This window comes from Branchiostoma floridae, chromosome 1 (genome assembly GCF_000003815.2).
Source record: "Branchiostoma floridae strain S238N-H82 chromosome 1, Bfl_VNyyK, whole genome shotgun sequence".
In the NCBI taxonomy this organism is placed as follows: Eukaryota; Metazoa; Chordata; class Leptocardii; order Amphioxiformes; family Branchiostomatidae; genus Branchiostoma; species Branchiostoma floridae.
The window spans coordinates 26,354,160-26,368,879 of NC_049979.1; the positions used below are offsets into that span (position 1 = coordinate 26,354,160).

The window sequence follows — 14,720 nt, forward strand, 5'->3', positions numbered from 1 at the left end:
CAAATGAAAAATATATTGTTCAGAATACCATGCTATCTGTATTTAGTTATTTGGTCAACCTTCCTAATAAAGATTTCAAAGATGCCATCAAAATAGCCGAAAGAACATGGCTTTCAAAGGCACCTATTGTCGACATGTCATTAACCGACTGAACGAATGCGTGATTGTTAACTAACGTTTTATGATTTACTTAGATATAGAATAATACATCAGATGCATAATGAAAGAAATCTTCAGCTTGAGAAACATTTTATTACGACAGAAAAGAACATCTGCTGCAAGTATTCTTTAAGTCACACGTAGATGGCAAAAAAAACTACCTCCTGCCATGTAAGATAAGAAATTGTCTAAATGAATTTCATAACACAAGGAAAGTTAGATGACAAATCAAATCAACATATATTAACCTTGATAACTTTCCAAGATTTCCAGGGGCGTTTTTCTTCTAAACTATATTACATGCATTACATTCCTCTGTGTAAAAAGCTGTATACTGTGTCTTTATGGTTGTATACTATGGCTTGAGGTTATTACGTTCTGCTTGATATGAAACCAATAGGTACATATATAAGCTTGTTATGACCATTCTTAGTACGTATGGCATGCCTCAGGTCAAAGTTGAAAGCCCCTGGCTTGTAAACAGTTCTCGACTCGACCGTTCTCTCATTTGCATAACAATGGCCAAACGTATTTTGTTTATGTCTCAGGGGCCTTCAACTTTGACTTACCCACAATTCATGCCGCCGCACATGCGTACTCGGAATAGAAACCAAGCATATTGTCTATATAGCTATAAGTTGTTATTAGTTGCCATACATTGTACCTTGTACGATTGTTGAGCAATAAAGTTCATTCACTACTGAAGGTACATTTTGTACAGAGCCGTCAGAATTTTCATATATATCAATATCACAGCACTCGTATATAAAAATCATTCTCTGCAATTTACAATAATATAAGCTTATAAAGAATACCACCAAACAACTCCATATAAGCAAAATAGCTATTCATCCATGGATCCATGTTTTCACACGTATGTCAATAATCATGTCTAAACCTGTATGTTGGCAACGTTGTTGGTTTGTTGGTACAAAATGTATTTGAATTCCCTTATAATCTTGTCCAGAAATGTTGGACTTTTGTTGATAATTTCGAATCGAATTCACAGTTTTGGAATCACGCAAATCTAAGGAAGAACTTTTTGTTAATGCTATTAAGAACTTGATAGTTTTCCAAAGTTGTGTTCTGCCAAGTAATGACCTGTTTTCTGTTTGCGATTTTTCAGGTAACCTCCTCCTTTGTTGCATTATAATCATCCTGTACAGAGAGCTTTTGATGTTGAATTCTCGTTTTAATGTTACCAACATGTTCGGGCCACCCTACCAGTAAAAAAGGGATCGAGTTAGCCAATAGCGTTGATAACTTGGGCCGGGAGGATGACTAAGAAGTACACGGGGACGATGATGACGACGATGATGATCGCTGCTAAGCCGAGACCCAGGGCGATCTTCCAGAGAGTGGAGGCGGTCCTGGAGGCAGATTTCGCGCCCTCTCTGTCACCTGACTCCCATCGGGAATCCACCTGACGACAGGAAGAGAACAACATGTCGGTCCAGCTTACCTTCCTGTCCATTCACTATAACGCTAGTTCCCCTTTAACCGCAGGGTAAAGCAAAGAGCATAACCCGCCGTACGTGCAATTTGTTCGTAATTTTTTGGGGGAGGACATGTCCGCCACCTATTTCTGAAAACGTGGGGAACGACTGGCAGAGCAGGGAGGGAGTACGTCAACACGGCAACACAAAGATTTGCCTGCACGTTCTACGTATACGGCGTGTCTGCGTGCTCCAAAATCCGTACGAGTTGGTACGGAGGCGGTACTTACCACTTACGGATACCAAAAGTTTGCCGACGTTTTGGCACGTAGACAGCACGTATATACACGTACGGTGGGTTGTACCTTAGCTATATCCCTTGTTTTTCACAACACACGATGTTTAGGAATATGAAGTCGACGGACAATGGCTTTAAACGAAAATATTTTTATGATTTTTATATCCTGAAACTATTGCAATTTGAAACCACCGTCCGTCAACTTGATATCCCACTGTTGTTAGAAACAATGGATATAGTCTACGGATAAAGGCGACTTATAGCTAGTGTTAGTAGTTGAAGTTAAAGGTAAGATATGCACGGATCTACCTGAAATATAGGTCTCAATTGTGTTTTTGTCTAAAAGGTCCCTTCGTTGAAGCATCTATTATAGTATATCAAGTAGATCATTTTGAATTGATTATATGGATGACATCCGCGCACGCGTCAATTTTCGTCCATTTCCCCAAATAAAAAAAGTCTGCAACCATGCTTTGAATCGTATAAAGCAGGTGTAAATACATGTCGTAGATTAGAAGAAAGAATATATCAGAAAAATCAGTACTCATGTCAACATCAATTCCAATGTCAAAGAAGAAGACTGTGAAAACAAAAATGAAGAGTCTACTTTTCGGTATTTAATACTGTGTTTGTGATTTGTTCAACCGTCCAGACCACTTGGATTTCATAATGAAGGCAGCTTTTTTTTTTACCAAACTAGTTCTTTATTCGCAGGCTGAATTTTGGAATTCCTGGAGGATGTCATCCATATAATCAAATCAACATGGCCTTATAGAGAAATCCTCTATAGATACAGTTTACAGCTTGTTGCGCAGAGATGGCATTCTCCAAGCAGATGTTGGGTTGCAATTGGGGGATAGTAGTGGCCGGGACCGGTAAGAAATCCCGGCCAATACATGTACCCTGACCCTGACCCAACCCGATCTACTATGAGAATACAAAGATTGGGTGTGATAGGTCCTTTACTTTAGTGTAATCAGTCTGTGTTACTTAATTTTCCTGTTGCTACAATTAAAAAAAACATAAAGCTTGAAGCTTCCATTGGGGCTATCCAAGTTTTTGAAAATACAATATAAATGAATAAAAATGAGTTCCACGACCCCATACCTTCGCCAATTGATTCAACCCGTCATTTACTTACAATGACATTATGGCATTTTCTCATTAATTATGCAAATTAGGTCTTTATTTTTCATAATATATATCTATCAATATTCTTCTCTTTCTCATGTACTAATGTCACATGTTGCAATGGTCCTATAATGGAACAGAGCGTGTTTAGACGATCTTCTCATTAATAATGCAAATTAGATTCCAATTAGCATAATTAATATGTTGTTATATGAAGCATCACGTAAGCTATCTATATACCAATAGTCATGCCAATCCGTCAAACCCTTCTTGAGTTATTCCCTTTCAAAGTCTGACTCTAAACCAGCCCCTGTCTATCCAAAACAAGCCGCTAGGGGGCCCAAACCTATACCACTTACTCTCGGCATCAAGACCTGTCTACCACTCAAAAAGCATAGCCGCAGCATGTCCAGAACTCTAGATATCGAACCCGGAAGTTCCCTGCAGTACCGTAACAGGTCGCTGGGGGTCCAAAAATCTAATCGTTTCTAGATTTCGTCAAGACTTACCCACTTATCGAATATAAATACAACCCATTCAGGCCTTCGAGTTATGCTGGTCTTCTACATACATACAAACATACATACAAACGCTACCCAAAACATAGCGAAGGTAATGAATAGATACTGACCATGCAAGCAAAGATCAAAGATGCCAGTCCGATTGGCCAGAAGCAGCAGAGGCACGTGAAAACGGCCATGCACACGTGGTTGTCCGGCTTGGACTCCTGCATAATGACCATTGTCTGCGGAGCGCCGCCGACCTGGATGGGAAAGAAAAACAATACATTTTCACTGACTGAGTCGTAAGTTCACCTCTGTCCGCGGTGTGACCTATATCCACTGTATAGCAGGGTATTTATCAATTTCCATGGATGGTTCAATATATTCTGAAAATAACTGCAATATTTTGAAAACATTGCTATTTGAAACTATCACCTGTTAACTTCATATCCTTAAAGACCCTGTTTGTACAAAAACGGGAATAGGTTGTGGATAAAGGTAAACTAGTATTATACAGGAAATTTCACCTTATTAATACTAGCTGAGGTGAGGTGAATACTAGCTATGGCCATGATGACTCTATTATATGGATGCTATCCATATAATCGAATCAACATGGCCTTGCTTGAAAAAAGCTTCCTATGGAAGGAGGGTATCCTCTTGTATTTTTCTATGTCTGTTGCTTACAGTGTATATATAATGTATTATTGCACCAATACCAAAGTAAGTCCATGTTGATTTGATTGTATGCATAACATCTTCTGGGAACCCAAAAACTGATGCGAGTATGTGATTTAATAAGATTTGACCGATATCATTCGAAATACTTGAAATAAGAACGTAGTCAGGAAAGTTGAACAATAGAGTATACCTGTCTTTCTTTCCTTTTTTTCTCTTTCTGTTTTCTTTCTTTTTTCTTTTTCTTTTTTCTTTCTTTCTTTCTTTTTTTCTTTTTTTTCTTTCTTTCTTTCTTTCTTTCTTTCTTTCTTTCTTTCTTTCTTTCTTTCTTTCTTTCTTTCTTTCTTTCTTTCTTCTGTTTTAATCTGCAACATTGTGAAATATAGATTACAAGAACCTCCGTCCGTCGTCTTGACATCCCTAAAACCCCGTTTTTTAAAACAACCGATATAGATTGCTGTCCTCTCGCTTGAATAAAATAAAAATGTTTTTTTTATTGTTTATCAATGATTGTTGTTGTAGATGTGTTGTATTTATGTTCTATCCTTTCGCCTGGCTGTATGGGAATTTCGGGAATTTTTGCTCATCGAATATATCCTTAACAGTAAGCCTAATATTTCTCTCTTTTTGACTTACATATGGCATATTTTTCTAGCATTCTAACATGAAATGCAGTGTATTTATTATAACGGGCTTACCACTACAGTCGACTGCTGTTGCATCCCGGGCTGCCCGTATCCTGGCTGTGCGTATCCTGAAACAAAATAGGTTCATACATTACCATATAATATACGCTACCTCACTACAACTACACTCAAGGCTACCTCACTAATGTCACTTCTACAACTACACTCATGGCTACCTCACTAATGTCACTTCTACAACTACACTCAAGGCTACCTCACTAATGTCACTTCTACAACTACACTCATGGCTACTTCACTAGTGTTATTTCTACAACTACACTCATGGCTACCTCACTAGTGTCACTTCTACAACTACACCCATGGCTACTTCACTAGTGTTATTTCTACAACTACACTCATGGCTACCTCACTAGTGTCACTTCTACAACTACACCCATGGCTACTTCACTAGTGTTATTTCTACAACTACACTCATGGCTACCTCACTAGTGTCACTTCTACAACTACACCCATGGCTACTTCACTAGTGTTATTTCTACAACTACACTCATGGCTACTTCACTAGTGTTATTTCTCCAACTACACTCATGGCTACCTCACTAGTGTCACGTCTACAAATACACTATAAAGGCTACCGCGCCGTATAACTAATTATTTTGGTACTTCCTCGTCATGTCCGGAGTGTAAAAATCCGGCGAAAACAAATGAGCGCTCTAATGTCATCCACAAGATTTACTTGCTGTGGCCTAATACACGACAAACGCTCCTTTTGTATTCTAGTCTATAACTTCGTGCACAATTACACGTGTTCACTTCCTCATGTGTGCCCACACCTACACATATTGTCATTTCCCTTGTCACGGAAAATCCCAGCTATCAAGTGAGGTGCGCCGGTCGCCAGGTGACCGATACACAACATTGACACGCTAGACTTGCGGCATTTCTGTCACAACAAAGTCGAACCATCAAAGAAGGGGACCAAGCAAATATTTGAAAAGGAGATCTGTCGCAGGACAAATTTGCGAGACAAACAGTCAATGTGGAGAATGTTCTTCCTCAAACTGACAGAAAAAACAAGAACTTTTCTTTCATATAAGACGGACATGAAGACTTACCATGCTTCGTGTGAAACTATATGAAAGAAAACGACCCCATATACTTCTATTCAGGAACTTCATAGCTAAGACTCATGTTACACCATCAACATTTGTTAACACCCCACCCTTCATTGTATTGTCTTTACAAGCCTTATTAAATTTCATGGTAAACAATCCCACCCACCCCCCTCCCCCCTCCCTACCCCACACAGAAAAAAAGTCTTTCATTTTCAAATGGGCGTAGGTTATAAGCGCTCAAATTAGATATGTCAGACATTATTACATTTCTTTTAAGTCTAAGATAAAATCTTTATCATCTTCAGTACTCTCAAATAGCCCCGCAAGGGGTAACGTAGGGGGGCTACGTTTTTTGGTGAGGTCCCGGGTTAGGCTTAGGTCACATTTCCAAACCGGGGCCCGGCCGGGCAGCTTTCGGGAGCGAAAAGAATGATATCAAAGACATAAAGATATACAAAATGTCAAGATAAATGCATGGGCATGATATGTGTGTATTTCTTGGAATACATTTTGAGTTTTCGCTTCTTAAAACATCCCGGCCGGGCCCCGGTTTGGAAATGTGACCTAAGCCTTAGGGCGGGCCACCCTCCTGCCCGGCACGGAAGGATTCAACGGTGGGAGCACTTACCACCGTGCCAGGCAGGGCATTCCACTCTCGAATGGTTCCTTTCAGTCTAAAATAACATATTTATCAAACCACTGATGTACAAAAAACGAAGAACTCCTACCGTGCGTTTGTGTTCGGTGTGATGATACAAAAGTCTTGTTGGTGACGCTTCATTTACTAGTGCCAACGAACCGACATATACTAAAACATAATCCCACAATCGTATTATCTGATTCGTTGAGATAGCTAAGGATATCGATCCCAATAGATGACAGGTGTTTTAATTGTGATATTTGCTTCATTTTGGGTATAAAATTGGCTAAGCTGAGCAAGATCTATGTCCTTCCAACTAGTGGCATGATACAAATGTCTTGGTGGTGACATGTTAGACGCTTCAATTACTAGTGCCAACGAACCGACATATACTTAAACATAAACCCACAATTGTACTATCTAATTTGTCGAGATAGCAAAGGATATCGCTCCCAATAGATGACAGGTGTTTTAATAATTCTGGTGTTTGTTTCATTTTAGGTACAAATGGCTAAGCTGAGCCAGATCTATGTCCTTGCAACTTGTGGTGAAAGCTAAGAAAACACAGAACGCCAGTTCGTCGCCGTTAAAAAAACAGACGCCGTGTACATACTAGGTATCTTACCTAGAATACGAAGTTTCTTCCTATCCACAACCACAACCTGTTAGACCGTAACGTAGATATATGTTATATGCTATCGGTATGATTAAGGTACATGTCACATGTACAGACTTCCTCGTAGTGGTAGCACACTGAAGTGGTCACACTGGATGCGCTAATACGTTAGGCAAAAGAGACAACAAACATACCTGGTGCGACAGACATCTTGTTTCTCTCAGACGAAGATCCGCTTTTTCAAGACAACGTTCGGAAGAAAGCTTGAGTTTTAGACCAACAGCCGCTGTATCGAAGCGGGTAGATTTGGTGACCAGTGTCTGTACGAGTACCTGGCGGTTCTGAGTAAGGGGAGGGTGTAGATTTCAGCAGGTCTTTTGTGAACGGTAAAAAAGGTAAACCTAGAATGGCACACAGCACCTAGGCAACAGGTAAACAATGTCATGGCTGACAGCTAGCTAGTTACCTGGGGGCATGCATGCAAAGATATCGCGTGTCGGTTTCACAGCCTTTATGTTTTGTGTTACCTGGTGTAACTAAGGACGTTAGAGAACCATTTTGATTTCGAAGCAGGTGTATGTTGCTCATTTAGGCTACAGCATATAAAATGTTATAGGATGATATTCTATGTAGACTCAAAATCTAATGACTGCTGGCTGTGACACTACTGTGGTAGACTGGTACAATTGACAAAGTTGACAACTACAGTCATGGCTAGCACGTTGGTGCCACCTTTACTATCGAACTAGTTTCACTTCTACAACTAAAGTCATGGCTACATGTTTCTCACTAGACCGCGATAATGTCACCCATGAAATTTACTTGCTGTGGCCTTTGTGCATCTTTTTGTAGTATTTCACTTCGCAAGGAGTGAATCTTTACGTCTTGTCGTTAACTGTAGGGTGTTTTGTACACAGAACTCAGAGGTTTGGGGTTCGAAACCTTTCATGTTAAATGTATTTTGCCTTAAGGAAAGGCACTTAACACGAGTCTCCACACTCCATCCGGGTGTAAAAATGGGTACCTAACTTCGGTGCGGGAGGTAAAAAGGGGTGGCTTTCCAATACCTTAGCCTAGACACGGTATACTATGACCTTGCCCCTTCAAGGCCTTAAAGGGGTCAACGTACTACAGTACTGTACCTTGATCCCTTTATCCTATCACGCTTATTGTTCTGTGTGTGTGTGCAAGGAGGTGGTGTGTGGCACTGTTGGAGTACGTTTCAGTACAGTGTCAACTTGCCTTTTTTGCCTGTTTAAAAGTAAATATGAAAAAGGGCGGAGCTCTCAAGAAGTGCCGATTTGTTGCGAACACTGGCGTAAAACATCTGCTTGGAGATGAACCCTCTTAAGCATTCTTAGTTCAAGTGTAATATCTCTTAGAAATACTTCAGGTTCTACGCACTTCCCTAAGACAAAAAGCTTAATACAGCAGAACCAAAGAACTGATCATTTTTTGGTTGTTTGACTGAAGAACATGGACCTAATGACCCGAATGACAAGTGACCAGCGGGCCAATTTGAGCCCATTGTGGCCGCATTGAGGGCACTCACTTAACCAATCATCTAATAAAAGAGGATCTAGCTGGCTTCTCTATCGTGGACACGTGAATAAAACGACCATTTGTTCTTCTTTTCTTTGTAATCTCGGAGGGCACGTAGACGAGAATTGCGTGACAAAGCCGCAATGTCACAATTGTTTGATGAAGCGACATCTAGCGGATCGTAGCGGTTATACAGTACCTGGCTGACGTGACCTACTTGTTGGGACACCTCACCGTTGAAAAGACCTTGAACTTTTTTCATTCATACAGTAAAACTATTCGATGTTTAGACCTGTACCAAATTTTAGTCCAGACATCCACAAATGCTTGCTGAGATATCGCCAACTTTGCACTTCGGCACCTAACGTTACTCGTAGGCCTATCTGAGGGGCCGCTAACTGGTCTCATTATCTGCGACGGTACAATCTTATATGATATTTGCTATTCTATTTTTCTTATTGTTCTATACGGAAGTTACCAGCCCATATTCTAACGTTCTGGATGATTTTGGTTCAGATAAGTGTCAGTTAGGCCATGTAGATTTTGGTTTATCTGATCAGTGAGAACGTGTGAACAAGGTCTCATGCTCATACCACAATAAGAACGTACCATTGGAAGCAACGTTAAAACACACAACTTCTATGCCCCCAAATCCAACAAAAAACAGTATACCTGGAGATATTTTGCTTTCTATTGTAAGCACACTCGTTTAATAGGCAATAAAAATTGTCATTCAAATCTAACCAACCGGAACAATTTTATCGCATTTCAAAATGCAACTAGCCACAATCCGCTAGAGGTCCTCTTGGGCGCGGCCAGCGTCTGACCGCAGCACTCAGGACAAAAATCCGTAAACGTCCGACAATCGCTCGGGTCAAGAAACTGAAAGAACACTTCATGCCAGTAATGCACAAGCTTTCAATTCAAATCCTTTTCATTTCGGTTCGGATCGATTAAAGGGAATTTATGATCCACCTAAAAACGCGCTTTCGCAAATGATACCCAATCATTTTTGGGTTAGGACTCTATACACTCGGAGTAATACAAGAATGAGACTTAAAAGAGTTTGGACAGAAAAACTGCCTTCAGTATGACGTCTAAGTGATTAGTTAACACACATATGCATGTATACCGAACAATGGATTCTTCATTTTTGTTCTTAAACACGTGAATCGTCTTCTCTGGAGTTGGAATATACTCTGGCATTCTAGGACATTATTATCCGTTTACGATTTTGTATATATACAAATCATAACGACATATATGTGATTATTTACAGCTGCTTTGCATGATTTAGAGTATCGTCGAAAACGTTCCTTTTTGGAAACGTACAAAACATGATTATATCAAAATATGATCAAATTAAAATGCCCTTTAATAGGGATATCACTGTTTTTGATGTAGAATTTTCGTTTTAATGTTACCAACATGTTCGGGTCACCCTTCCGGAAGAAAAGAGGGATCAAGTTAGCCAATAGCGTTGATAACCGTGGCCGGGAGGATGACAAAGAAGTACACGGGGATGATGATGACGACGATGATGATCGCTGCTAAGCCGAGACCCAGGGCGACTTTCCAGAGAGTGGAGGCGGTCCTGGAGGCAGATTTGGCGCCCTCTTTATCACCTGACTCCCATCGCGAATCCACCTACCGGCGGCAAGAGAACAAAACTATATATAGAAATGTAACATTTGCCAGCAAACAAATGATGTTTACCATCAAATGTTTGCTCTGTTTATTCCTACTCGAAGTCAAAACATTCATTGTGTATGGCGACACCGCCCCCCCCCCCCCTCAACCAAGCTTTCTGCTAGGTGCTTTCACAAACATAAACTATCTACGGCACAAAATTGTTACTGTATCAGATCCAAGCCTCAGACAGAGAAAAAACGTTATCCTGTTGCACAAAGAAAAGCTTCGAGGGGAACCCAAAATTTAACCATTTCTTTGATATAAACAAAACGCTACCAAAAACACGTTGACCTTCATGGCGAAGGTCAAAACCGTCAAATACTGACCATGCAAGCAAAGATCAGGGAAGCCAGTCCGATTGGCCAGAAGCAGCAGAGGCATGTGAAAATGGCCATCCCCACGTGGTTGTCCGGCTTGGACTCCTGCATAATGACCATTGTTTGCGGAGCGCCGGCAACCTAGTGGAATGAAAAAAAACAACACATTTTTCAACACATGGTCAACATGAAGTGTAACTAGTACGATAGTAAAAGTGACACCAATGTGGTAGCCATGCCTTTAGTTGTTGTCCCCAAAAAATGTTGTCTCTGATACTATGTGTTGTAGCTTCAGTTCTTGTTACAAAGTTATTCATAAGACGTCTATTTGGAAAAGCTAGCTATCTTGTTTTGTTTTACCCATTCTCTTTTTTTCACTTTCTCGCATTAAATTTGGAATTATAAAATTTATCAAATTTACTTCCTGTGGCCAAATATTGTGAGATCGATTTGAAATGTAAATTCTTAAATCCTGCCTCTTACCCAACATCATAACACCGCTTCAAAATGATTCAATTCATAATTTTTCGTTAAGTTTACGTTTAATGTGTGGTATTGCATTGAATATTCCGGGACTTGCTCTTACAAAATCATGTTGTTATTTTGTATCATTTTGCACCTTTATTATGTTTACAATATTTTGATATGTTCATACACATGTTCTTGTGCAACATATGTATAAATATTTAGTAGTGGCGGTAAAATCAGCTAGCTAAATTGAGCGCATTACCAGTATGTCTGTAACGGTAGTTCATCTTGATCTGCGGGGTAACCTATATCCGTTGTTTTTAAAAACATATTGAATTTAGGGATATCAACTCGACGGACGGTGCTTTTAAACTGCAATACTTTGAAAATATTGAAATTTCGAAACACGATTTGTCGACTCGACATCCCCCAAACCCTGTTTTTAAAAACAACGGATATAGGTTTCCCCGCAGAAAAAACGTGAACTAGCGCTGATTGTCTTCTAACATAAAAAAGGGAAGAAAAAAATTAACTGACCACCACAGTAGACTGTTGCCCATATCCTGGTTGTCCGTATACTGGCTGCCCGTATCCTGGCTGCCCGGCGTATCCTAAAAAGAATTGGTTCAACGTTACAACTATCATTCATAATGAAGTTTATGTCATACCTGGGCCGCGAAAACGTTCGACACAGGTGCTCCGGACTGTGTGATAACTTTCTGTATCACACGGGTTCTAAGTTGTATCACACGGACTTCCTTCGAGTAAATCGAACTAAAATTATTTCGAGCGGGCCGACTGCGCCGCGGTCGAAAATTTGAATACCAGATTCGGACGTTGGAACATTGCTGTTGAGACAATTTTTGTTCGAGGGCATCAAATGTTCTTAACTTGGTGCATTTCGCATCGAAACATGTGTTTTTTCAGGTAGGTATGACATAAATAAAATACAACACGGTGTATTCCGCATCACTCTCGGTCCCAGCCGTCCCGCGGGTAGGATCGCCCGACCGGCCGAAGATACGGAATACATCGTGTTGTATTCTATATGTATAACCCATGTTGCTGTATCATATAGTGATGGCAATAATAATGATAATAATAATCTGACACAGTAATCAGCACTGTTCAATTATTGGGAAGTATCTATAGGATGGCATTTTGGTTGGAGAAACCAAGCCCGTGTTCAACCTCCTTGGAGAAACGAATGCCACATACACGTACAGAGGATGCGAATGATGATTGAAATCAGAGAGTCCGATCTTATGTAATTTCCGACCACAAGAGTTATTTGATACCCAAACTCCTGACGGGAGCTATAAAAAAACTGAAATTCTGCTGCAGTACCACGGAAAGCTATTAGGAGGCCAAAAATCTTACAATTTTGAGGTCTCACACACACATACACACACAACGTACACACATACACACACATACATACATACACACACACACACAACACACACACACACACACACACACACACACACATACATAAACACACACACAACACACACACACACACACACACGCACACACACACACACACACGCACACATACACGCATATTATACACACACCCCGTCCCCATAAAGTATCATACTTGAACATCCTTTTATCTTTGCAAATATCTTTTTTGATGTAACGTTACTTTTGACTAAATATCCAAAGGTGTCTATACCCTACACACAACAAACATTTGCTAATTGGGGAGATTTCGATAATCTGCTCATAGCAATGCTATCTGTCATTACCTCTGCATGTAGACTTTTGGATACACTTACACACGGACCCACAGTCGTATTGTCTAACATTCGTCGAAACTATATGATGCTACCAGTCGGTGTCAGGTGTAGGTTGTAATCTTGCTGTCTATGTGTTTCACTTTCGGTAAAGATGGCGGAGTTGAGTAAGGCCAGGCTTTGTCCTTGAAGGACCGACAACAGCATTGAAAACAAAATGGCAGTTCGGCGTTAAAAAAAAACAGACGCCGTGTACTTAGATATCTTACCTAGAATACGAGGTATCTACGTCAATAAAGGTTAGACATGCTACCAACTATATTCGACCACAACTTATTAGATCGTAGATATATGTTATCGTTCAATGTTCACGTCACTTGTACAGACTCCCTTGTATAGTGCAAGCACACTGAAGTACGACTTACGAGCGTATGTTTAAAGAGATAACAAACATACCTGGTGCGACAGACATCTTGTTTCTCTCAGACGATGACACAATGTTCGGAAGAAAGCTTGAGTTTTAGACCAACGGCAACTGTAAGGAAGAGCGTAGGTTTTGCGACCACCGCAGTCACTTGTGGACGGGTCCCGGGCGGTTCTGCGTAACGGGAGGGTGTACCTTTCAGCAAGTCCTTTGTGACGATGCGTGCATCCAAAAACGTAAACTTGAGCAACACACAGCACCTAGGTAACAGGTACTGAACAACGTCATGGCTAGCAGCGAGCTAGCTACCTGGGGGCGTGTTTACTAAGGTATCCGGTGTCGGGTCCATAGACTTTACCTTATCGGGTTCTCTGTTACCTGGTGTAACTAAAAGAGAACCATTTTGATCTCCAAGCAGATGTATGTTTTTTTTTTAATCTAGGCCACAGCATTTGAATTTTATAGATTATAGAACTATTGCTAAAATTTCCTTCCAACACTAAAATAACGTAGGAACTTACCCCTAAATTCCTGACGTCACTGCTGGAGATAGAAAGGGTCATTCTGTGAACAAGGTCGACGGAGATTGACCGAAAATTTTGGAGTAAGTCCCTACGTTATTTTAGTGTTGGAAGGAAAGTTTAGCAATTTTTCTATAATATGTATTCTACCAACACAGATGAACTTTCATGCTATGAATTTTATAGATGATATCCTAATGTAGACTCCAGATTTGTTAACTGTTGGCTGTGACACGGATGTGGTAGACTGATATCACATACGAATGCGACAACGGGAACATACAGATACAGATGCGAATGCGCGTTACATTGAAAAAACTAATAGTCTGTCGCTGGAGGTTACCGAAAGATGTACCAATTTGTCTCAAACACTGGCGTAAACATCTGCTTAAAGATAAAGCCTCGTTAGCATAATTCCTCGTTCAAGTGTAATACTAGTAACTCTTAGAAATACTTCAGCTTCTAAGGATTTCAGTGAGAAAACTTTTACAGCTGCTACGTATGATTTACAATATGGTCAGGTCGAAAAAGAAACGTACAGTTTCTGTTAACTATTTAGAGAAACTTCAGTTGCGGTTTGAAATTACCAGTGGGTCTTTGCAAGTCACGTAAACTTACGGTAAGGGCCCGGAGACTGAGCGCGGCCGTCAATTTCTCTCCATGAAACTGGTGGGCCGCTGTAAGCCAAAATCGGCGCTTAACTTAGATAAAGAAGGAGCGTGGAATTTTTGTAAGATCTCCAGAAAATCAGCGGGAGTTTATTATTTGTAATAAACTGATGATTTCTATCT

The 14,720-nt window shown here is 40.3% G+C and overlaps 1 protein-coding gene across 4 annotated transcripts; it reads right to left on the minus strand.

Annotated features, from left to right (window-relative positions):
* Positions 1-232: 232 nt before the first annotated feature.
* LOC118421634 (transmembrane protein 91-like) lies at positions 233-13,629 on the minus strand. 4 transcript variants are annotated; one of them, XM_035829039.1, is made up of 4 exons: positions 13,441-13,606; positions 11,780-11,853; positions 10,784-10,915; positions 233-1,582 (listed from the first exon to the last, which is right to left on the minus strand). In XM_035829039.1, exons 1-4 carry the CDS (start codon positions 13,454-13,456, stop codon positions 1,403-1,405), a joined length of 402 nt encoding a protein of 133 aa, XP_035684932.1. In that variant the 5' UTR covers positions 13,457-13,606; the 3' UTR covers positions 233-1,402. The 4 variants fall into 4 exon arrangements, with proteins under 4 accessions (XP_035684932.1, XP_035684959.1, XP_035684950.1 ...); XM_035829066.1 differs by lacking the exons at positions 10,784-10,915; positions 11,780-11,853; positions 13,441-13,606 and adding exons at positions 3,656-3,787; positions 4,904-4,959; positions 6,696-6,897; XM_035829057.1 differs by lacking the exons at positions 10,784-10,915; positions 11,780-11,853; positions 13,441-13,606 and adding exons at positions 3,656-3,787; positions 4,904-4,959; positions 7,418-7,632 and having other exon boundaries at positions 1,282-1,582.
* Positions 13,630-14,720: the final 1,091 nt, after the last annotated feature.